The 27,186-nt window shown below is 32.5% G+C and overlaps 1 protein-coding gene across 1 annotated transcript in view; it reads left to right on the top strand.

Annotated features, from left to right (window-relative positions):
* Nucleotides 1-24,151, top strand: part of LOC142235160 (uncharacterized) — a 24,475-nt gene extending 324 nt beyond the window's left edge. The window contains exon 2 of the mRNA XM_075306418.1: nucleotides 22,391-24,151. Coding sequence (XP_075162533.1) covers nucleotides 22,391-23,455 — 1,065 coding nt within the window. The 3' untranslated portion in view covers nucleotides 23,456-24,151. The remainder of the gene's footprint in view (nucleotides 1-22,390) is intronic.
* The last annotated feature ends 3,035 nt before the right edge of the window (nucleotides 24,152-27,186 follow it).

Here is a 27,186-nt window from a genome sequence, read left to right as displayed (position 1 = left end):
GTGTGGTATTTACAGAAAATAGTTAAGAAAAGATTACGCAAAAATATACGAAAATTAATTTTACTTGTGAAGCAAAGTAAATTTATCGCAATTCAAGAAAAAGTGAAATATTACATCAAAAAATTATTAAATATATAAAACTGAAAAATCTTAAAAGTTTGCTATAACAAAACAATAAAAATATCTACAAAGAGTATCAATAATGCTATGAAAGTGTTGCAGATGTTTTGTTCATTTTTCACAGAAACATTCGACTATGGTGTTATCTATGCAAAACAAATTACATAAGGACATAAGAATTAGGTGTACTTATAATAATAGCAATTTAAAAAGTGTTCTATATTAGTTACCTTTCTGGGAATCGAACAATGTATTTCGTTAGTCAGTGTCACATCAACCGATATTCAACAACCAAGTTTACTAGGCAATGCTAGAGGATGTTCCAGCACATCAAGAATTACCCAATAGAGATAATGGAATCTCTGTTTAATTTATGGTGTTTTCTTTTCTGATAAAAATGTTTTGCCCTCATTTTATTTGTATAGAGTGTACATTCTTAGAATGTTATTTTTTTTTAATGGAGGGCAAAGAATTCAGAGGAGCAAACAGGGCGAAAGTAAAATGAACGTAGAAAAAAAAATAATAATAAAATATACGTTTGTTCCTTATTTCTGTGCAATACATTTATTTGAAATGTACACCAATTATTAGTCCATATTCAATTATTCAAGTCATCGTCAAGAGCAAAATGCAATTCTGATTATCAGGGCAATTGCAGCACTAGTATATCGGCAGTGATAAAAATTGCTCTATGCGTTGTATAATTTTTACAGAATAACAGAATTCGAAACTTTTTCTACTGCCTTTTTTGTAATCGAACCTTAATAGGTAATATTACGGGGAAAATGCGAAAAAAAGTGTAATGAAAAAAAGCTTGCCCGGTTGCAACGATTTTGTCCTTCGGTTTTTGATTCCGAGCGAAAGACGTGGATAATTAGAGTAAATATCCATTTAAGACACAATTCTCTTTGAGTTTTGCGTACTTGATACTAGGAATTTGTTGTCTGATTGTTCTTCATCCTTTAAACACGTGTCAATGACAACTTAAAATTCTTAATTAATACTCGATATCAAGTAGAAATTTGCGATGCTTCGCGTAAAAACGTCTTTGAAATAAAGTGTTGAAAGGCATGTCCTGTTTTGAGCTCTTTTTTTAATTTGTATTCGGCGAAAAAGACTGTTTTTCATATGTTTCGGAGTACAAATTATATGTTTGCAACTCAAACTTTTAGCACATTATTTTTAAGTGCAAACATAAATTGTTCATAAAATAGCATAACATGTTTTGCTACATACACTCAGAAAAAAGTTTACTTGGATCCAATGATTTTGACATTTCTTTAAGGATTTTGTTATTGATTCCGAGCCAAAGATGCGGCTTCTTTAAAATAAAGACATTTTTTACGGACCTCCCTAGCTTAAAATCTAGGATCGATAAAATTAAAATTGGATACAGATCTCATTCATCGAATTTTTATATTCTGTTTGCGATATATTAATAAAGGTATTCATGTACAAACAAATTCCAGTTTCAAAATCCAAATTATGTCAAGTACTTCAAAGTAAAAACGGTTTTCTTAATGCTAAAAAAACTTTAAACCAAAGATGCAAATCCTTAAAATAAGTCTTAGCCTATATTTGAAGCGTTTTTATCTTAAATTTAAAAATTCAATATGTCAGTTGAGTTAAAGACGATTTCTTTAAATTAAAAATGTTTTTCTTTATTTGAAGGAACATTTGCCTTACTTCAAAGATCTACAACTTCAACAGAGGGACGCAAAATTTCAAGATTTATGTCCTAAATTTAATGAAAAATAAATTTTAATGCAAGGACTATAATCTTTATTTTAATTAAAATATCATTGTTTTAAAGAATTTTGTCCTTAGCATTGCGTAAATTTCGAGACCTAAAATTTAAGTTGCATAATCTTCCATATTAGGTCAATATTTTTTTCAGTGTATATGTTAATATGTTAGAACGTATTATGTTTGGAACATATCATCTTTATAAATATAATATGTTTGGATATATTAATTTAGAAATAGCTTATAAACATATATATGTTTTGAAAGAGAGACCTAGAGAGTAAGCTGCAAGTAAGAGAATGGAAATAACCAATTGGCGCCTTAAAAATATATACACACAAAGAAAGTTTTTTTCTATCAGTGTATACCTAAGGTGAAACATAATATGTTTGAACAATACAAACAATATTTTGTTTGGACCAATCCTGAAAATATATATGCTTGAAGCAGAATGTGTTTGGGTGAATATGTTACAGAATCGATTTTTTGAGGATGTAGTCAAGACGCATCGTATTGTATGGTCAAGAAATCTTTGACCTCAGGACAATATTTTTTTTCAGTGCACCGAAAAAAAAGCATGCCCGGTTCCAAAGATTTTGTCTTTACTTTAAAAAATTTGGTATTGATTCCGAGCCAAAGAATCGGAGAATACAAGTAAGGATACTTTTAAGACACAATTCTCTTTTAAATTTGGGTTTTGTGTACTTGCTTCTAGGAAGTAAATTTTAATTTTTCGTTTTCTCAGCTTTTTTTCTTCATATCGCAGCAAAAAAAAGCGTCGCCAAAAAAGTAATGAAAATGTTCTTTTTGGATCCGGAAGTGGTGCAAAATTGACGCAGAAGCGATGAATTTAACATGGGCTTGTCATAGGACGGAAGTCCTCCATTTCAACAGCCGTTGCACTGAATTTGCATCACTTCTTTAGGTGTGATCCGTATTCAATGTTTTGGATGTAAATTAAAAAATTCTGTGATACTTTGTCAAATAAATAATTTTTATAATTTTTTATGATTTTTAATGGATTATAACGCTTGTCGGAAACGTTTGACCTCAAATATTTTCAAAAATTCACAATTTTTCAGCTTGGATTTAGCATTTTTTTCGACAAAATTTAAATGATTTGTACCATTTTATGAATTCTTACTCTGGTTTTAACCTATTTGAAACAAAAAAATTTAAAATTACCCATTAAAAGTATGAAAAAACCAAGTTATAAAAAAATAAATTAAAAGAACTTCCTGGGTAGTCAAAATAAAGAACATCATTGGGAGTGCATCTTCTGGAAGTGCTTTTAAAGTTGTTCCTTTGGAAGAACTTCCAAATTTTTTTGCTGGGATGCTTCACCGAAAAAAAGTGAACTGTTTTTATAGGAAGAATGAACTACCACGCACGAAAATTGAACTAAATTTTACTTCACCAAGCGTTGTTAAAACCAGGAAATTTTGATGCCTTGTTGTACTTTTTAAATGCAGTTCACGAAATTACATCATCTCATAGAAGAAAAATTAACTAAAAGTAAAGCAGAAAATCATTGGCACCCAGTCATGACCATTTTAACCATACAGTAGTTCATTCTTAGTATTTTTGGGAATCGTACGAAAATTTTCATTTGTTTTAGTTCATATTGAATTTATGCGTAGGGTCATTGAACTTTATGCTCACGTATAGTTCATAAAATTTTTGAGACATACTTAAAAAAGGTAAGATTTCATTAAGCTGTGGAAAATTTCGAAAAAAATAATAAAATTTAAGTACAAGCAAATAATTTAGTTCCAATAAAAATAAGTTAAATTTAGCGTTAGTTTAATCACGGAAATTTTTTTCTGTGTATCAAAGTCCTTTAAAACTGAGCTAACGACAACTTTATTTTCCAAATTAAGGCTCGACTTCCAGTAAAAATTATTCTATGTTTCAAGTAAAAAACTTCTTTGAAATAATGTTTTGAAAAACATATCCTATATTTGAACGATTTTTTGCTTTGTAGTCAAGATGCAAAAAACAACAAATTTAAAGACAATTTCATTAAATTTTAATTTTTTTTTCTGAATTTTTAAAGTCAAGTTGACCTTAGCCCAAACATTTTTTCTTTCATGTTATGACACCCATTTTTAAGTCAAATCACTTAATTATAAGGACAATACGACTCCATTGAGAAGATTATCGAATTTTGGAGAAGGAAACAAACTTTATATTAGAGAAATGTGTCGTCTATGCTAAGCAAAATTTGCATTCGTACTTTAAAGACATGAAATCTTTGACCTCACGACAATATGTTTTCCAGTGTATGGAAATGCGATTCATGTCCCAATATTATACCAATGATAGCCCACAAATGTTTTTGTTTACTAATTCAGTAGGGTTAGCTTCGGGTACGATATAGTCGGCCTCGCCCGACTTTCTATTTTACTTACTTGTTCTTATTACTTTTAGTTGGTTAGTACTTCTCTTTGTCTGGCTCACTTAAAAGAAAGCTGTGATCCTTGTCTTCAACCGGTTTCTCTACGTATGGGGTTTCCACCAATGAATGTCAGCTTACATCACATTGTGGCAATTTTTATGTGATTACGAGTACATATATGACTTATATCAAAAGTATTTACTTCCTATTTTGGATAGTTTTGTAACACTTACTATATTACAACAGGTGGTACACTGCAATGGGGCCATATCGAAGTGGATCAAAGCCAACAAGATTATATTTTAATTGGAATTATAATATAAAATAATAAACTGTGACTGTTTGTGGAAGTCGTTAAAATTGAGAAGATTGACTGTTTCCGGTGTAGGGTGAAGTAGTGTTTACCTTTGATTTCAATAGTACTTCTCAGAAAATTAATTTCTGGCTTGTGGACGGTGTACAAATTGTCCGACTTTTACATAAATTTTGTATAAATTTAACCGCAAATCAAGTTGTCAAAGTTGTCTTATGGCTTATCTTATTTACTTTAACTTCCAGCAAATATGCACAGAACGAAAAAATAATTGTATTTGATAAACTCTTTTTTTAAAGATTTTTTAAAGGTATTTGTCATTTTGCTCTGACCTTTAATCGATAACAAAAATTCTGCTTTCGATAAAAATGTCCTACACAGAAAAAAAAGTAAACTGTTTTATAGCAAGAATGAACGACGTCGCACATTGGGGTTTTTGATACCAAAAATGGGAAGTAATTGAAAAATGAAAATTAGGAGAACCGAAAAAATGTTTATAGTCGGTAAAAGTACACAAAATTCCACGTCACTAGTCACAAAATTGTGTCTTTGATAAGTACCGTTGTGTCACTATATATGTTTGAATTTGGAGTTATTTTACGTTTTCCTTGCGTGCGATATAAATGTAAATTATTGGTGTCTTAAAAATTAGTTTTGAGTGTTTTCTAAAGCGATAATTAAAAAAAAAAATAATGGAACCTTCATCCTCAGGTTAATAAGATTATTTTTGTGTTTTTTATTTTTATATTTGACTTGTGTTATTATATGAAATTTAGTTTCGCTCGTAAGTCTTTAAATTAGAGGATTTCGAGAAATATGTCGACAAATAGTTGTGAATAAAGCCAATTTAAGTAAAAAAGTTTATTTTTTCTAAAACAATAAACTCTTTTGAAAGCATAGATGAAAAATTTGTCTGCACTTTTTTGCACATTTTGAAATTAAATGGAAATACATTTTTCAACCCCTGGTACTATATATATATATAGTCCCCAACTGTTCACAAATATTTATTACTTGGAGCAGAAATAATTAACCACACTTTACTTCCAATTGGACAGTTGTCGGAAGAAGCGCAAGAAGCTAGAAACAAAGATTTTAAAAATTTTAGAGAGCATTTTTTGCGAAAATGTTGTATTGAAAAGTCAAATGAAGAGATATTTAAAAGACTGTTAATTAACATACTTCGGATCCAGTTATATCAGAAATGAGAAATTAAAAGAGAAGAAACCCCACAATTTGCCTATGGAAGCAATTCAAATGTTGATATTTGAGTCAAATCTTGATGGTGATCAAAATGCCAGTGTTGATGATAATGATACATATAGTAATTTTACTGACGATGATGATAATAATTGTTAAGAATCAGATCAAAAAGCAGATATTCATTTTTTTTTTTGTTGCAAATTAACTAATGGAAAACAAATAAAATGTGGACTAAAAAATATTTAAAATTTGATTGGTTTTATGTGTTTTAGTGAAATTGGCCGAAAAAAGTTAAAACTATAAACAGGGAAAGCTACTTCGAATTAATTCCCACTTTTGACATCAAAAACCCCACTGTGCGTCGTGCGAAAATCGAACTAAACTATACTACACATTTTGGGATTTCCACAAAGCGTTGTTAAAACGAGGAAAATTTAATTTTTTAACTACAACTCACGAAATTACACCCTCTCATAGAAGAAAAAAAAGGAACTAAAAGTAAAGTATTCATGACCATTGTAACCATTCCGAAGTTCATTCTTACTATTTTTAGGAATCGTATGAATATTTTCTTTTGCTTTAGTTCATATTGAACTTATGTGTACGGACACTTTATACGAACGTTTAGTTCATAAAATGTTTGTGACATACTTAAAAAAAAGGAAAATTTAATTGGGCTGTGGGAAGTTTCGAAAAAAATTGGTATGTTAACATGAAAGAAAATTTTGTTTGACTAAGGTCAACTTGACTTTCATAATTCTGAAAAATTCTTCAAAATTTATGAACTTGTCTTTAAAAATTTGTTGTCTTTTTGCATCTTGAAATAAGCGTTAAACAATAGGACATTTCTTGTAACACTTTAATTTAAAGGCGATTTTTACTTGAAACATAGCATAATTTAAGTCGAGTATAAATTTGGAAATTTAATTTTTCGTTAACACGTTTTTAAAGAACTTTGATAGCACATGAAGAAAAAATATAAAAAAAAAATCGAATAAATTCAAATTTGTTTCCTAGTATGAAGTACGCGAAGCTCAAAGCTAAAAGAGTCGTAAATGTTAACCGAAAAAATTTCCGTAGTTAAACTAACGCTAAATTTAACTTCTTTATATTTAAAAAAAATATTTGTTTGTTGTTAAATTTTATTATTATTATTCTTTTTAAATTTTCCACAGCCCAATGGAATTTTCCTTTCGCTAAGTACGTCTCAAACATTTTATGAATTAAACGTGGGTATAAATAAAGTTCAATGACCGTACACATAAATTCAATATGTACTAACGCACAAGAAAATTTTCATATGGAGAACAAATTTCGTTCTTTTAACGAAATTTGTTCTCCATAGTTGTAAAACTTTCGTATTTTTATGACAAATTTTCGATCTTTTTCTGAAAAAAAAATCTATAGTCCAAAGTGCATTTAGTTGTAAAGGGTGATACGGTCAAAATTTGGTCAAGGGAAAACGCGTGTAAATCTGTGAAATAGTTTATTTAAAAAATCAATTTAAATTTATTTTTCAAGTTCAATTAGTATAAAATTCAGGAAAAATATTCAGTTAGGCTTTCGCTTTTCCAAATCCGAATTGCCGGTCCTCACGTTGTAAAACTTTCGTATTTTTATGACAAATTTTCGATCTTTTTCTGAAAAAAAAATCTATAGTCCAAAGTGCATTTGGTTGTAAAAGGTGATACGGTCAAAATTTGGTCAAGGGAAAACGCGTGTAAATCGGTGAAATCGTTTATTTAAAAAATCAAATTAAATTTCTTTTTCAAGTTCAATTAGTATAAAATTCAGGAAAATATTCAGTTAGGCTTTCGCTTTTCCAAATCCGAATTGCCGGGCCTCACACTTGACACCTGCCATCAGATTTTGTACAGCCACCTTGTCCACCTTCTTCGCCGCAGAAAGCCAGTTTGCCTTCTTCTTTAGGTTCCGCTTGACAATAGCCCAGTATTTCTCAATTGGGCGGAGCTCTGGCGTGTTGGGAGGGTTCTTGTCCTTGGGAACCACCTGCACGTTGTTGGCGGCGTTCCACTCCATGGCCTTTTTACCGTAATGGCAAGATGCCAAATCCGGCTAAAACAGTACGGAACAACCGTGTTTCTTCAGGAAAGGCAGCAGACGTTTATTCAAACACTCTTTCACGTAAATTTGTTGGTTGACAGTCCCGGAAGCTATGAAAATGCTGCTTTTCAAGCCACAGGTACAGATGGCTCGCAAAACCAGATATTTGTTTGCGAACTTTGACAGTTTTATGTGCTTGAAAATATTTGCTACCTTTCCCCTTCCTTTTGCCGTATAAAACTCCTGTCCCGGAAGCTGCTTGTAGTCGGCTTTGACGTAGGTTTCGTCGTCCATTACCACGCAGTCAAACTTCGTCAGCATCGTCGGGGATCGCGCTTTGTCCGTCGTATTTTGTTTATCATCGCGATTTGGAGTCACTACCTTCTTGTAAGTCGATAGTCCGGCTCGTTTTTTGGCTCGATGCACGGTTGTAGACGATACACCCAGCTTATTTGCGGAATCTCGGAAAGAGAGATTAGGGTTTCGCTTGAAACTACCGGCAACTCTCTTTGTCGTTCCCCAAACACTTTAATTACATTTGTAAGAGTTGATTTGGCAACTTTTAGCGATTTTGCCAGCTTTGCGTGCGAGTAGCTCGGATTTTCGCGATGCGCGAGCAAAATTTTGATACGCTGCTCTTCTTGCTTGGACGGCATTTTGACAACTGAAGAGTGAATTCCAAAATCAAAATAGGAGCAACATTCTACACACACACACACCTTCAAAATGAGGGGTGTTCAGGTTTTTAAATGCAAAATTGAGAGAAATACGTCAAGTTTATATTGACCAAATTTTGACCGTATCACCCTTTAGTAACAAGTTTGAAAAATGTCATCACTACTTCACATCTTAATTTTTCTTAAAAACTTTTAGTTTTGTTGCTTCACTTATATTCATAGCATGCTATCATCCAAATGAGAAGTACACCGAAAAAAAGTAAACTGTTTTATAGGATGCATAAGCTAACTCGTACGAAAATTTAACTAAATTTTGCTACAAATTTAGAGATTTCCCCAAAGCGTTGTTAAAACCAGGAACATTTAATGCTCTGTTGTACTTTTTAACTACAGTTCACGAAATTACACCCTTTTATAGAAGAAAATATTAACTAAAAGTTAAGAAGAAAATCATTGGCGCCAAATCATGACCATTTTAACCATATAGTTCATATTGAACTTATGTGTGGTCATCGAACTTTATACTCACGTTTAGTTCATAAAATATTTTAGACATTTAAAAAAAAAACGAAAATTTCATTGGGCTGTGGAAAATTTCGCAAAAAGTAATAAAATTTAACTACTAACAAATATTTTTTTTGCAATAAAAATAAGTTAAATTTAGCGTTAGTTTAACTACGGAAATTTATTTTCTGTGTAGAATAGACATGCATTAAAAATTGGAATAAAGGAATACAATCGAGCTCATTACCAAAGACAATTTTATATCGTGAACGAAAATTTTACAACTTCTGTGCAACTTCTTCGTTATTTCAAAGAAAATGTTTCGTACTTTTTATGAAACATTTATTGATTCAATTAATGACAAAATTAATTGGCTTAATAAATTTCGTGCATGACCAATTTTTTTCTGTGTAAAAGTGGTCCAATATGGCCTATTTGCAAAACCATCTTATCTACATCAATAATAACTATTTTGATCAATACAGAAATTATTAAAATATGTATGAGAAAGGCTTCGCAATAGTTTTCAACTTGAGATTTAAAACATAGCTAATTTTTATAAGCAATAAATAAATTAAATACCCGCCTTTGGAATATATAAATGTTTGATGAACATATGAATCCCTAAAAATTGAAAGCGATACTAGCTAAATTAATTGATATTCATGAACTTAAAAATTTATTTTATTTTAGTTTTATAAAATATTTCGAAATGAAAGGTATTCGATTTCGTTTTGGTGGTATAAATTAAACATAAACGAAAGTAAATTGCACATTGAATAGACTGAAGATCATACCAGATTTCATAGGCATAAATGTAAATTGATTTCGGTTTTCGGTGGGGTAAAGTGTCATATACTTTATATGGTGTCGACCTTGACATGGCTTTGATTTGCCATTTAAATGAGAGTCATAAACAACAGTATCAATTGTTGTTTCTTTTTCATTTTGGTATCTAAATTTAACAAAACTAACTGTAAAAAATGGCGTGGCGCCATTTTTGAAGAATTACCAATTATGGGGCATAATGACGGCACGGAAATAAATCGATTTTCAACGTGAAAAACGCACATGTACACTGAAAAACTATTGTCTTGAGGCCAAAGATTTCATGTCCTAATACCAATGAGAATTTTGCTTAGCATAGAAGAAACATTTCTGAGATACAAAATGTTTTCCTTGTATAAAGTCGATAATCTTTTCAACTAAGTCGTTTTGATTCGACTTAAAACTGGGTATCTTTATATAAAAGAATATTTTGTTTAGCTAAGGTCAACTTGGCTTTAATTATTCAGAAAAATTCTTAAAATTTTATTAAATCGTCTATAAATTTGTTGCCTTTTTATATCTTGCCAACAAAACAAAAAAGCGTTTACAAATAGGATACAACTCTTTTTAAAGGCGATTTTTACTTGAAGCATTTCATTTCTATTTGAAGCCGATCTGAATTTGGAAATTTAATTTGCCCTTAACAATTTTTTAAAGATCTTTGATAGTAAATACATGAAGAAAAAATCTGAAAAAACGAATAGATTAAAATTTGTTCTGGAATCAAGTACGCAAAACTCAAATTTAAAAGATAAATAAGTCTTAAATATATCCTTAATTCAGTACTCTGCTTCTTTGGCTCGGAATCAATACCAAAATACATGCTTTTTTCAGTGTACTAGTGTTGCCAGCGATTTCCTCCCCAAAAATCCAATAGATTTTAATTAAAATTTCTCACAAAAATAAAACTTTGAAGACTAACATATAAGCCCCATATTAACCGATCCCCAAATTTGACCTCCGGAGCCCCTTGCCAAGGCCGTATTCAGGGGGGGGGGTGAGGGTGATCAAACCCCCCCCCCCCCCGAAATGAATGAATATTTTTATATAAATAAATATATATTTTTAGCTGCATAGAAAAATCTTATCGAAGATGTTGAAGGAAAGCTGAAGGTTTTATTTTGAAAACGCTTACCTATAAAACTTGATTTCATTTTTGGAAAATGTATTTCTGCTTTTCATGTGTGTTTGTTGTTCTTTTTGTGAACATGACTCGCTTTGTTTGGCCATAGCAACAACGAAACAGCCAAACACACATGTGTAAATGAAATGGCGCAAAACCTGCGAAAAGAACCTGCCTAATTCAGCGATGGAAGCACTTGGAGAGTGCAATAAAGAGATATTTCCAAACGTGCATATTCTTTTAAAAATTTTGGTCACTTTGCCAGTAACTCAGGGATGGAAAATACAATTTTTAAGAAAGTACAAAAAAGGTATTTTTTGAGCGAAAAGGTACTTTTTACAAAATTTCAACAAAAATTTCACTGGAAGATTATTGTCAAGAGACTGAATTTTAAAAAAAATAAAATTTTGAAAAAATTTTCTATATAAATAAAATTTTGCAAAAATTTTCTATAGCCGGCTATCATACAAAAACCTTTTTTTTCGGAAGGTTCAAGTGTGGTTTATTGTTGGGTTTAATGAACTGCCTGAATTTATTCTTATAATTGGTTGATAGTTTTGCTGCAAGTAGGGGATGCTGATGAGGAATGTGGTAATTCCGAACCGTGCGTCCATACAACCATCTTGCAGTCTATAGGGCTTTGCCCAAATAAATTTGACAAACATTCTTTTCCTCTGTTGGTTAAGCTACACTTGTAAAGGGTGATTTGTTAAGAGCTTGATAACTTTTTTTTTTTAAAAAAACGCATAAAATTTGCAAAATCTCATCGGTTCTTTATTTGAAACGTTAGATTGGTCCATGACATTTACTTTTTGAAGATAATTTCATTTAAATGTTGACCGCGGCTGCGTCTTAGGTGGTCCATTCGGAAAGTCCAATTTTGGGCAACTTTTTCGAGCATTTCGGCCGGAATAGCCCGAATTTCTTCGGAAATGTTGTCTTCCAAAGCTGGAATAGTTGCTGGCTTATTTCTGTAGACTTTAGACTTGACGTAGCCCCACAAAAAATAGTCTAAAGGCGTCAAATCGCATGATCTTGGTGGCCAACTTACCGGTCCATTTCTTGAGATGAATTGTTCTCCGAAGTTTTCCCTCAAAATGGCCATAGAATCGCGAGCTGTGTGGCATGTAGCGCCATCTTGTTGAAACCACATGTCAACCAAGTTCAGTTCTTCCATTTTTGGCAACAAAATTTTTATTAGCATCGAACGATAGCGATCGCCATTCACCGTAACGTTGCGTCCAACAGCATCTTTGAAAAAATACGGTCCAATGATTCCACCAGCGTACAAACCACACCAAACAGTGCATTTTTCGGGATGCATGGGCAGTTCTTGAACGGCTTCTGGTTGCTCTTCACTCCAAATGCGGCAATTTTGCTTATTGACGTAGCCATTCAACCAGAAATGAGCCTCATCGCTGAACAAAATTTGTCGATAAAAAAGCGGATTTTCTGCCACTGATTTTGGTAATAAAATTCAATGATTTGCAAGCGTTGCTCGTTAGTAAGTCTATTCATGATGAAATGTCAAAGCATACTGAGCATCTTTCTCTTTGACACCATGTCTGAAATCCCACGTGATCTGTCAAATACTAATGCATGAAAATCCTAACCTCAAAAGAATCACCCTTTAGTTTAGTCAATGTATGGTTTTAAGCTGCAATAAAAAAACAACACCAATGCTTAAAGAACAAAACCAACAATAACAAAACAAAACGAAGGGAAATAAAATTTTGCAAAAATATTGTATAGAAAAAAAAATTTTGCAAAATTTTTTCTATAGAAATAAAGTTTTGCAAAAATTTCCTATAGAAATAACATTTTTACAAAATTTTCAATTGAAATAAAATTTTGACAAAATTATCTATAAAAAAAAAATTTTGCAAAAATTCTATATAGAAATAAAATTTAGACAACATTTTCTACCGAAATAAAAAAATTGATAATATAGAATCGCATTCTTTTTTCGACTAAAACATTCTTGAAGTTCAATAAAATCCTGTTTTTGACTATATCTTTCACAAAATCGAAATTTTCTTCCCACATGAACATGTCTGTTTTGCCATATTTGTAAAAGACTATTAGCAAATAAGGTTGATAAAGACTTTCTCAAAATATTAAAATATTTTGTCAAAGCTATTGTACCATAAATCTGATATCGACTCAAAAATGTCTACACAAAAGGTACTAAATCATTCGCGGGGGTACTACGGTACTGACCGGGATGAAAAAGTATTGAATAAAGTACTTTAGTACTGCATTTTCCATCCCTGCAGTTACTACGTGCTCATCCGAACGTTCATTTTCAAAAATGAAGAGATTAAAGACGTATCTTAGAAATTCGACTGGCGAGAGTAGACTCAATTGATTGGCATTAATGTCGGTTCATCGCCGAATAAATGTGCCGACTGAAGAAGTCATTGATTTATTTGCTGCCCAAAAAGCCCGTTGGCTCAATTTAATATTATAAAAATATTGTATACATACCTTTGCATAAATAAAATTTTCTACACATGAGATTATATGAATATTTTTTTAAAGTTGACATCCCCCCCCCCTGGATTAAAATCCTGGCTACGGCCTTGCCCCTTGGAAGAACAAAATTCATCCGATTCGGTTGAAATTTGGTACGTGATGTTAGTATATGGTATCCAACAATCATGCAGGAATTGGTTCATATCAGCCCATAATTATATATAGCCCCCATAAAACCGATCCCCAGATTTGACCTCCGGTACCTTTTGGAGAAGCAAAATTCATCCGATCTTGTTGAAATTTGGTACGTGGTGGTAGTATATGATATTTAACAACCATGCCAAAAGTGGTCCATATTAGTCCATAATCATATATAGCCCCCATACAAACCGATCCCGAGATTTGGTTTTGGAGCCTCTTGGAGAAGCAAATATCATCCGAGTTAGTTGAAATTTGGTACATTGTGCTAGTATATGGTCGTTAACAACCATGCCTAACTAGGTCCATATCGGTCTATAGTTATATATAGCCCTAAGATAAATCGATAACCAATCACAAAAATTGGTCCATATCAAGTTCATAATTGTATATAGCCCCCATATAAGCGAACCCCATATTTCAATTCTGGTTCTCTACCACGTATGGACTAACTCACAATTTAGAAAACGTTGTTAAGAAGTTTTAAGATACCACAACCCAAGTAAGTCGATTGTGGATGACAGTCTTTCGTAGAAGTTTCTACGCAATCCATGTTGGAGGGTACATAAGATTCGGCCTGGCCGAACTTACGGTCGTATATTCTTGTTACTATGCAGTCCACTAGTTGTAGATTTCTCATTTATCAATGATTAATATCCGAGTCATCCAATTTGTTTGAGTGTACCAATGGATTAAATTTTTGGCGTAGGGAAACGTTATTTCCTAACATGGACCACTTTGTATTACATCACCTTATGGTATTTTCTTAAAATCTTCAATATTTTAAAATTAAATGACTCAGTAAATGGGTGTCAATGGTATTTGTTTTGATTCAAATTGTTATATAGAAGTGATGTTTATGTAAATATTGACTTAACACTAAATGTTGTACAGAAAGTATAATAAAGCCAAACCTTATCCTCAAAAATTTTATTATAGATTTATGACCCAGTGGTCTTCCTGCCACCTGTCAAAACAAACTCAAATAATTTATGTTTGATTGTAGTATAAATGATGTGAAAACACCTTAAAATATTGCCACAGCTAACAAAGCAACATCAAGCATAGATAATAAATTTAAAACCTCATACATAAAAAATACAAAACATAAAAGCTAAAATTTATTTTGCGAAAAATTTCAAATTTGTTTTCGCATTGCTTATATGTGGCTAAACGAAACAGTTTGAAAACGCATAAAATATATATAATTGTTATGGAAACATTATGACTATAAAATTAACATTTTTGAGACAAGCTCTTGTTAACACATCGTTAAAATATGTTAAAATGGCAGTTACACTTTTTTATGATTAATGTGTAAAATAAATCGCAAATGAAATATGCGATAAAGGGTTATATTAACACAAGGTTAAAAATTATTTTATTACTCAATAATCATTAACAGATTCCCAATAGAGGGGAAAAAAATATATGTGAGAAATCAATGTGATCGCAGACACATTCCTTCCACATAGAATAGAGATGTACATACATATATGTTGAAAATATATTTATGACAAGAGTTCAAACTAAGGTCTGTTTGCGTAATTTTCTAAAAAATATAATCCTGTAAAAACTAGATTAAAAATGGATTTTACTTTACTTTGCTAAAATTAGCAGAAATGTACGCGAACGTATTCCAGTAAAAAATTTTCATAAACGAATTTACAGCATTTAAACCTTTTAAAAGAACAAAAATATTCATAGTTTTTACCACATTTCTAATTAACGTCGTGCAATATATTGCATGTATGATTGTTTATGCTTAAAATTAAAAAGTAGCTGGTAATTATGTGCTAACTCTTGCAAGGTTTTGCTGGAAAATAAAATCTCCAGCAAAAACTTGCAACTTATCTGCTTCTCAAATGTCAAATTCGATCTCTTTGGCTTTCTTTTGCTGACTTTTTGGAGTAAACGAACGACTTACAATAAAAATTTGTGATAATTATCAAACATTATAGGGTACTAGAACTGTGCTATTACCACTAAGTACATATGTATCATAAAATAAGTTGATCGTACTTTGTAATCTACCTACAAGGAAATCTTTACATTGAGACTTTCATTGATCTCATGAAATATTTTTACTACATCAATGAAAATGTTCGGGAGGTATATACATCTCCAGAAAATCTTCTTCAGTAACATCCCTGCAAAAAGATCTTCAAAAAAAAAAAATAGTTTGGATCCCCAATTTGTTAAGTAGTCCATTAATCGATCCTTTGCATTGCTTTAAGATATGTGCCTTGGAATTTCATTTGGATGAAGAAATAAAAAAACCAACTATTTTTTCCAATTTCGCTTTTTATTTTTATCAGTATTTTTTGTTACAATTTTATTTTACAAATTTTTACAAATTGAAAAACTTCTTCGCTTCCACCGGGGGTTGAACCTGGGTCTGTTGGCACCATAACAGAACGCCTTAGCACCCTCAGCCACAAACGTCATTGAATACGATGTATCAAAACGTCTATTCAAATGTTTGTGACATGAACCTAATATCACACCACGGCATGACATTCTAACAACTTCCTGAGATATTCTTTATTATTATAAATGAAAAAATAAAGAACCAGTGAAAATTTTTTATTAAATATTTCTCAAAAAAAAAAAATATTTTTTTATATTATACATCGTTTTTATTTTGTTTTTTATTTTTATTTTTTATTTTTTTTTTTTTTGCAAAACCTTCTCAAAAGAACTTCCATGGAAGTGAAAAAGTCAAACGACTTACATTTTGTATTATTACTTTATTACTTTTTTTATTGATATTCTATCAGTTGTTGCGAAATTTAATTATCCAAAACTTAAATTTTCACTTAAAACGGGAAAAAAACTTGATGGGGAATTCCGGGATGCGCTTCAAAAGAAATGTTTGTGGAACAACTTTCAAGTTTTTTGGTTGGGATATATTATTGCTGTATTGCAAATGAAGCCGTCGAGTCGCGCCGCCGATTTTAACCGCCGCTTACCATTCTTTTTGCCAGTCGACGCAGCCACCGAATATGTCGACTTATCTCGACGCAAATTTCGCCTCCAATTTATTAAAAATATTTATTTATTCGTTTTGTTTTGTTATTGTTGTTTTTTTTTCTTTAATCATTGTTGTTGTTTTTGATTTCAGCTTAAAACCATGCATTGACTAAACTACAAGTGTAGCTTAACCAACAGAGGAAAAGTATGCTTGTCAAATTTATTTGGGCAAAGCCCTATAGACTCCAAGATGGTTGGATGTACAGCTGTTTCGGAATTATCACATTCCTCATCAGCATCCTATACTTGCAGCAAAACTATCAACCAATTATCAGAATAAATTCGGGTAATTCACTCAACCCAAAGTGAACTACACTTGAACCTTCCGAAAAAAGGTTTGATAGCCGGCTACTGCCCAAACAAATTTGCAAGCATATCTCTTTTCCTTTGCCAAACTCAAATCATAATAAATTTGACAAGCATACTTTTCCTCTATTGGTTAAGCTACGCTTGTTGTTTAGTCAATGCATGGTTTTAAGCTGAAATCAAAAACAACAACATATTTATTTATATCATAAAAATTTATTTGTATTTGTTGTAGTTTTTGCAAACATTTTGAACTTCCTCCCACAATCAATCAACATCAAGTGGCTATAATAATTTTGCAAAAACTTAGCTCCACACTAATCTCATTGCCATTCGGATAACTTCAAATTAACCTTATAATGGATAATTGTCCGACGCCGAATAAACAAATTTATATCGGTTTAACCGTCTAGCCGCCGCCGAGGCTAAAAATTTAGTGTCAGCCGCCGACTAAAATGGGTCGGCATCCCACCCCTGTAGAATGGTGATGGTAGTAACAAATCAAAATATCAATTCTCGACACTATAATGTATATGTATTCTTGATCAGGGAGAACTTCTAAGACTTTATAACAATGTCCGTCTGTCTGCCTGTTGTTAACAAGCTACACGGACGAAAAAGACTTTTTCATATTTTCGGTGTAAACATTATATGGTTGGAAATCACACTGTTAACACATTATTTTTAAGTGAAAATATATAATGTTCATAAACTAGGATAATATGTTTGTGACACCTCATTTTCTTAAATATAATGTCTTGGATACAAACATATATTTATTTAGTAATTTCGATAGAGCGAGAGAGAATAGAGAGTAATGATAAAGATGGCGACATACTAGATAACGAAAGAAATTAACATAACCCGGTGAAAGAATTAAATGAGAACAAATGGTGCTCTACTTGAAAGACATATTTCTTTGTGGATAAATGTACTTGCATTCATTTTGGTATGCGGCTGGCACATGAACGAGGCACCCCACAAACATTTAGTTCTTGCGGCATCAAAACAATTCGAACAAAAATAATAAAATAGCAGACTGCATTAACATTTATTAAAAGATTTATTTAAAAACAAGTATATACGGCCGTAAGTTCGGCCAGGCCGAATCTTATGTACCCTCCACCATGGATTGCGTAGAAAGTTCTACGAAAGACTGTCATCCACAATCGAATTAATTGGGTTGTGGTGTCTTAAAACTTCTTAACATCGTTTTCTAAATTGTGAGTTAGTCCATAGGTGGTATATATTAGACAAAAAAGTTATGTATATGTAAGTCTAAAAATAATTACGTATCGATATGGACTTTTGCACGGTACGTAGTGAGCCAGAATTGAAATATGGGGGTCGCTTATATGTGGGCTATATACAATTATGAACTTGATATGGACCAATTTTTGTGTGATTTATTTTATCTGAGGGCTATATATAACTATAGACCGATATGGACCTAGTTAGGCATGGTTGTTAACGGCCATATACAATCACAATGTACCAAATTTCAACTGACTCGGATGAAATTTGCTCCTCCAAGTGGCTCCAAAACCAAATCTCGGGATCGGTTTATATGGGGGCTATATATGATTATGGACTGATATGGACCACTTTTGGCATGGTTGTTAAATATCATATACTAACATCACGTACCAAATTTCAACCGAATCGGATGAATTTTGCTCTTCCAAGGGGCTCAGGAGGTCAAATCTGGCGATCGGTTTATATGGGGGCTATATATAATTATGGACCGATTTCGACCAATTTTTGCATGGTTGTTAGATATCATATGCTGACACCATGTACCTAATTTCAACTGGAGCGGATGAAATTTGCTTCTCTTAGAGGCTCCGCAAGCCAAATCGGGGGATCGGTTTATGTGGGGGCTATATAAAGGGCTATATAAAGGTTTCAAATAAAGAACCGATGAGATTTTGCAAATTTTATGCGTTTTTTTTAAAAAAAAAGTTATCAAGCTCTTAACAAATCACCCTTTATAATTATGTACCGATGTGGACCAATTTTTGCATGGTTGTTAGAGACCATATACTAACACCATGTACAAAATTTCAGACGGATCGGATGAAATTTGCTTCTCTTAGAGGATCGGCAAGCCAAATTTGGGGCTCCGTTTATATGGGGGCTATACGTAAAAGTAGACCGATATAGCCCATTTGCAATACTATCCGACCTACATCAATAACAACTACTTGTGCCAAGTTTCAAGTCGATAGCTTGTGTCGTTCGGAAGTTAGCGTGATTTCAACAGACGGACGAACATGCTCAGATCGACTCAGAATTTCACCACGACCCAGAATATATATACTTTATGGGGTCTTAGAGCAATATTTCGATGTGTTACAAACGGAATGACAAAGTTAATATAGCTCCATGCTATGGTGTCGGGTATAATTAAAGAAAGAAATGAACTATTTATAACTTAAAAAGACATGCTTAGGGTTAAACTGGATATTTTTGGCCCAGTACAAATATATGTTTATTCGAACAAATTCTGAAAATATATATTCTTGAAGCAGAAAATATGTGGTAGTATTTTTTACAGAGGCAGCTTGTTTTTGAGGGTAAATCCTTCAATAGTTGAGATATATTTCTGAAGTTTACTGTCTGCACACAGGTCAAGTTCGTAGTTGGGCTGTATCGGTACATGTTTTGGTATAGCCCCCTATAGAAAGATCTCCCGATTTGACTTCTTGGGCCTTTAGACAGCGCAATTTGTCTCCGATTTTCTTGAAATTAGAGATCTAACATAGATGTATTTGAAGTGCATAAATAGGTGTGCTGATTATATGATGAATACGGTATGTATCGGTTCATGTTTGGGGCTATACCAAACATGAACCGATCTCCCGATTTGACTTCTTGATCATGTACACACCTTAATTCTTGAAGCAGAAAATGTTTGGGAGTATTTGTGACTGAACCGAATTGTATTATATCCTTCAATAATGGAGATATCTTTCTGAAGTTTACTGTCTGCACACAGGTCAAGTTCTACGTTGGGCTGTATCGGCACATGTTTTGGTATAGCCCCATATAGACCGATCTCCCGATGCCTAAGGTGAAACATAATATGTTTGAACAATACAAACAATATTTTGTTTGGAGCAATCCTGAAAATATATTTGCTTGAAACAAAATGTGTTTGGGGTATATTTTACAGAAGCGATTTTATTTAAGGGTGCACACCGCAATTTTAATCCAAGGGCGTTCCAGGTATACACAGGTCTCTCGAATTAACTTCTAGAGGGAGAGAGAAGTAAAATTTCCCGATATATCTGCTCGTACTCAGTTGAGTAATGCGGTTACAAATTTATAGAATATAGATTTGAAATCAATCAAATTAACCTTTTCATCGGATAATCGTTCATGCTTAGACGACAAAACACGAATTGTTGTTATAAATCCAGAACCAAATGTCTTTATCTGAAAACATGAAATTTGTGCTTCGACCGGACCAAAATTGGTCAAAAAAATTATTAATTTTTAAATTTGATCGAATAAATGGATTTTGGTCAATTTTCATCAATTTTATATTTTTTTACAATTTTTGTAAGACTATAACTTTAGGTTTTTTCATCCGTTAATTTAACTATTTGAACATTTTTTGAATTCTCATCGTATTCACACATTTATCAAGCGTTTTTAATTTATTTCCGATTTATCGCCGATTTGGTCGTGTTTATCAACCGATTTTCTTGAAATACCGTACATCAAAATATTTTATGAATCTCGAAAATCCTGCAAAATATCAGCCAAATCGGTTCAGATTTAGATATAGCTCCCATATATATCTTTCGTCCGATTTAGACTCATATGACCACAGAGGCCAAAGTTTACTACCGATCTTGAAATTTTGCACAGAGAGTAGAATTGACATTCTACCAATGCTTGGTAAATTTGATTGAAATCGGTTCAAATTTAGATATAGCTCCCATATATATATTTAGTCCGATTTGAACTTATATGGCCATAAAAGCCAGAGTTTTGCCGTGATTTGCTTCAAATTTTGCACAAGGGGTAAATTTAATAGTATCGTTAAGTGTGCCAAATTTTGGATATAATTTAGATATAGCTCACATATATATCTTTCGTCCGATTTGCATTTATATGGTCTCAAAAGCCCGAGTTTTGCCCTGACTGACTTCAAATTTTGCACAAGCGGTACTTTTAACGATACTATTGTATGTGCCAAATATGGTCAAAATCGATTCACATTTAGATATAGCTCCCATACATATCTTTCGTCCGATTTGAACTTATATGGCCTCAAAATCCAGGGTTTTGTCGTGATTTGCTCCAAATTTCGCACAAGGAGTACGTTTAGTAGTATCGGTGATTGTGCCAAATTTTGTTGAAATCGGTTCAGATTGAGATATGGCTCCCCTATATATCTTCAGCCCGATTTGCACTCATATGACCAGGGGGCCAAATTTATACTCCCATTTACGTGAAATTTCGCATAGATAGCAGAATTATTATTCTAACTATACATGTCAAATTTAGTCAAAATCGGTTCAGATTATATATAGCTCCCATATATACGTACAGCAGAGTTGGGGAAATATAGTAGACTGTTACACATTTTAGAACCATTTTCAATGGAAGTTTTCTCCAATTAACTGGATAGTGTTAGCCGATTTGAATTTTAATTCTAGAGATTTTGTAGAAGTAAAAAATTATCTCCTTTATATAGCTCCCAGCAAATGTGAAGTAGATGAGATGGTAACACAAATTTTGGCCTACATAGGGGTGAAGGGTATAATATAGTCGGCCCCGCCCGACTTTAGACTTTACTTACTTGTTTTTTAATAATATTTTGCTATGCTTTTGGGCAGTATTTTTCTTTTAACAAAATTCTACTAATATAGACATCTATAATCAAATCACATTAACGGATATCAAAAATCAATAAATTGTGGCAAAATCTAATTATTTGCCGTTGTAAGATGGTTGATAAAAAAATGGCCTTCGTTGACAATTTAATTTGGGAATCGATTTTTATGGGGCATATGAATCAATTTATAAGTGATTGCTACCTGCGGATACAAATAACTAATTAAAGATACATTTTGAGATTGTTAGTGACAACTGATGCTGATGAAATGATCGGCCCCAGTATTGTATATCGCTTACATATGTACATATGGGGGTCGGTTAATATGGATGGATATTGATATCATCTACTACAAACATAAATTCTAAGAGTGATGAGACTAAATATTTAATCATTTTAATCAAAATGCCTATGACTGTTTGTTAAAATGTCTAAATGCTTTCGATGCATTCGAACTGAACAAACGACTCACTATATTTGCCTTCGATTACATTTTATGATTAATTTTTATTCTTATTACATAATTATATATATTTTGTGATTGTCTTTACAGCTCTTGGGTGCCTGCTGTGCTCTCATTGTCAGCTTCACATTTGCGCATCCGCCCGAAGGTGTGTGGAAGAAGAAACTCACATGGAAAGAAGATTGGGTACAGGTGTGGAAAACCGTTAAAAAGGAAGCCTGGGAAACGAAGTGGAAGAAAATCCAAGTACCCATCTGGAAAGAAGTGAAAGTTCCAGTCTGGAAAGAAGAAAAAGTACCCGACTGGAAAATTGTAAAGAAACCACACATTGAAGAGCGTGAAGTACCCGCCTGGAAAGAGGAAAAAGTTCCCGAATGGAAGAAAATCACCAAACCCATATGGAAAGAAATTCAAGTGCCTGTATGGAAAGAAATCCAAGTACCAGTGTGGAAGGAGATCCAAGTTCCTGTATGGCGTGAAATAAAAGTCCCCGTATGGAAAGAAATCCAAGTACCTGTATGGAAAGAAATCCAAGTACCCGTGTGGAAAGAAGTCCAAGTTCCTGATTGGAAGAAAATGTTCGTTCCTGAATGGGTAAAAATGGGAATTCCTGGTGAAAAATATTTAGGCAAGGATCACGAGGGCTGGGAGTATACCAGCCATGATTTGTGGCGCAAAAAGTTGATTTGGAAACCAGTATGGAAAAAGGTTTGGCGTACCGAAAAGAAGCAAGAATGGAAAACCGAAAAGAAACAAGAATGGAAAACCGAAAAAGTCCAAGAATGGAAGATAGAAAAGAAACAAGAATGGAAAACCGAGAAGAAACAAGAATGGAAAACTGAAAAAGTTCAAGAATGGAAGAAAGACAAAAAACTAGAATGGAAAGTCGAATGGATTCAAGTGTGGAAACCAGTAAAGAAACAAATCTGGATCAAAGAGAAACGTGAAACCTGGGTGGAGGAGAAAGTACAAATATGGCGAACCGAAAAGAAACAAGTCTGGGCCACAGAGAAAAAACAGGCCTGGAAGGATGAGTGGAAAGCAATCCAAGTGCCCGTGTGGAAAGAGGTCAAAGTACAAGAATGGAAAAAAGTGTGGAAACCAGTATGGGAAAAAGTGTGGGAACCAGCACCCCATGGTCACGGCTGGGATTAGATGATAATATGCCCTACATCCTTCCATTGTTTTAGTAAGCTAAGTAAACAAAAAACAAAATACACAAATACGCAACGAAACCATAATCATGTAAAAACAGGAAACATGCTTGAAACCAAGAGCAAATGGTTGCCACAGTACTGAAATCATTTATTTCTTCCAAAATTTTACTCATTCATTTAAATTGCGACTTTATTTAAACATTTCTCATAGAAACTTCTCTGTCTTTCATATGCTATATTAGGTTTTTCCAAAACAAGAAAAATTATAATAACATTTCTTCCTGAGAATTTCGATAGGCAAATGGATGAAAGTTATTTGCTTTGAGATGAAATCGAATATAGAGATTTATCTTTAAGGCTTTTTCTTCCAATCAAAATTCGATTCGTTGACTTCTGATGATATATAGGGATACGATTATATTCAAAAATTAAAATACGATACAAAATGGAGTTAGAGGTTTCTTAAGTATTACAATATATTTACAGCTCATATTTTTTGATCAGAGATTCGTAATTTAACGTAAGTTTTCATTAAAATTTTGAATTTGTTTTTATAATGCAAAATAATAATTTTTGGCAAAATGTTGAGGAGGACGGTGCCAGACGGTATATCGAAAAATGAATCCCTTCAAAATTATTAGATGGTATTTGGCACAAATGTCGTTAACAGTCCTGCCAACTCCAAAAAGAAAAGATCTACGTCGAAATGTAGAGCACAAAAGGTTTAAATTTAAAAATTCATTTATGTCCACGGTAGTGCATTAACACTTAGGTGGAAAAAATCATTTTGAAATAGTTTGAAGTTTTCATCTTGATAATGTACTTTCTTTTTAATAATGAAAATTATAGTACTAATTACCAGAATTTGCATTGTCAACATTGTTACACTGTTAACAGTTGCTACATTTTTATCAGATGTATTATTCTAAAAGTATTAACATTTTGCTCGGTATAACATTTTCTGATTCTTTGTATGATGATAGAGTCAATCATCAACGTAAAAAATAAAAATAACTGCACCAATTATTTTTTTTATTGTTTTTAATTTTAATTACAAACTTTTTCCAAATAATTAAATTTTTAATTTTATATATTTTTTTCAATTCAATTATTTTTCCGTATAAATAATTATATATTATATATTTTTATATATTTTTCCGTATAAATAATGCGGCTGATACCTTACCTCACCTTCGTATGATTCCTCTTTCATATACATTGCGTATACATACAATTTTCCAAATGGCAAAGATTAACAACTGTAGTCAATATTATTTTGGAATCCGCCTCCTCATTAGCTATTTTCTATTCACTATACCTTATTGCCTCTTGAAATTCTCATATTGTTTTCATATTCCTCACTTATTTCATATTTTGTTAAAATTGTTATTTCCATTAATTTTATATTGTTATTTCTTTAGTTTAAGTTTTGTACAAATTAGTCATTTACTCTTAATGTGTGAGAGGCTTTTTTAAACCTAAAATACATATTAAGAGTTAATTTTATAAATAAAAGAAAAAACTGTTACAAAATATAATTCATACGTAAAAAAAGTTATATGACATAAAAATCATGTAATATTTTGTTTCGATATTTAAAATAAAATTGACATTTTTTGTAAAAAAAAAACTTAATGTGTAAGATGATTATTCTCTAGGGTGAGGTTTGCATAAAGTTGATATAGGGATGTTAATTGACAGAGCTTCGAAAAACTACTTTTTTATCTTTATTTTCGAAAGACCACTAATTAAGAGCACATTCTCAAAAAGAGTTAATTCATGAAAATTATTCTCCAATATGAGAAAGTATTCTTGACCGGGTTTAGGTTTATATCAGGCTCACTTAGACTATTCAATCCATTGTGATACCACATTGGTGAACTTCTCTCTTATCACTGAGTGCTGCCCGATTCCATGTTAAGCTCAATGAGAAGGGACCTCCTTTTTATAGCCGAGTCCGAACGGCGTTCCACAGTGCAGTGAAACCACTTAAAGAAGCTTTGAAACCCTCAGAAATGTCACCAGAATTACTGAGGTGGGATAATCCACCGCTGAAAAACTATTTGATGTTCGGTCGAAGCAGGAATTGAACCCACGACCTTGTGTATGCAAGGCGGGCATGCTAACCATTGCATCACGGTGGCTCCCGGGGTTAAAATTATACAAAAATGAAGCACAAAGATTTACTAAATTCGGATTTTCTACAATATAGTTGAGAATTTATTAAAGTTTGTAAAATTTATCATCAAGGCGTCCATCTTAAACTTCATGTGAAACTGAAGACATTTTTGCAATTTCCTCTAATTTTTGCTTCAAACTACGAAATTTTCTTTTACAAGTTAAAAATATTATATTTGTCAAAAAAATATTTACTTGTTTTTATTATATCAGCGTTGTAACACATATTAGTTAAAAATTTTAAATTACCCTAAATTTTCCTCCCTTGTCATTGGCTAGTGTAGTATATCCGATGCTTTACAAACAAAATGGGAGTACTATATCAAATTTATTCCTGGGACTTATTACATACAGAAATAAAGTCATTCGTGATGTAATTTAAGCATTACACGTTGTCGTTTTACTGGCAGTTTTTTCAGCGCGTCCAAAAAGGGGAGACAAAAACAACGGTAACAACACCAGAAAAGATGCAAAAACTGAAGGCCTGATTTAATCGGAATCCAAGTCGCAGTGACAGAAAACTTGCTGTTAAGCTGAACATATTGCGGGGACGGATGCAACACATATTAAAACAAATATATACAGCAGTAAGTTCGGCCAAGCCGAATCTTAAATATCCACCAACATGAATCAAATATAATAGTTTCTTTTTAAAACTCTTCGTTGTAGCGGATTACTTGATAATATATAGAATTTCGGGGGGTTCAACTTGCATGCTTCCTGAAGATAGATTTAAAGTTTTTCCCTATGAAGACTACAACAGATTCTGGATTTATAAGAACCATTGATTGAGTTTTACAGGAATCATAGACACCTTGTATAAGTATGTAAGAAAATTATAAAATAACGCCTTGATTTGAAATCTAAAATCTGTAGAATTTTATCCCCCATCGAAATTTTTCTTTCAGTTTCAAGTAATTTTCATGATTAGTGCACCTCAAGAAGTAAAATCGGTCTATATGGAGGCCAAGAACATGGACCGATGCACATCATATTCGGCATACCTATTTGAGTTCTTAAAATACCTATAGATTTCTAGATTTCAGGCAAATCGAATAAAAACTATGGTTTCTGTAAGACCAAGACCCAAAATCTGGAAGTCGGTTTATATGGGGACTATATCAAACTTGAACTACCTGCAAACAAAATTAATCTGTGCCAAATTTCAGGACCATAACGCCATTTTTGAAAGCTGTAGCGTGATAACGACAGACAGACGGACATGGTTATATCATCTTCGAATTTCTCCCTGATTTATATAGTCGGAAATCGATATTTCGATGGGCTTAAGCCGATAGCCTTTGCAGCTAGTGCTTTAATGTTTATTATAGTTTTTAGAATTGTAATAAATAATAAGTAAATCAATACATTTCGATGGCTTACAAACGGGATGACAAACTTATTATACCCTCATCACCATTCTATGGTGGTGGGTATAAAAATTGCTTCGACTAAAGCCATTGAAGTTTTGCCCCACGTTCGTTTTCATCGGCCATGGGGTCTAAATAGATGGCGTATATGGCAGACAAACAATTCGGCCACAGAGAATAG

The sequence above is a fragment of the Haematobia irritans genome, chromosome 4 (assembly GCF_050003625.1).
Source record: "Haematobia irritans isolate KBUSLIRL chromosome 4, ASM5000362v1, whole genome shotgun sequence".
In the NCBI taxonomy this organism is placed as follows: Eukaryota; Metazoa; Arthropoda; class Insecta; order Diptera; family Muscidae; genus Haematobia; species Haematobia irritans.
This window is presented reverse-complemented; position numbering and strand designations above follow the sequence as displayed.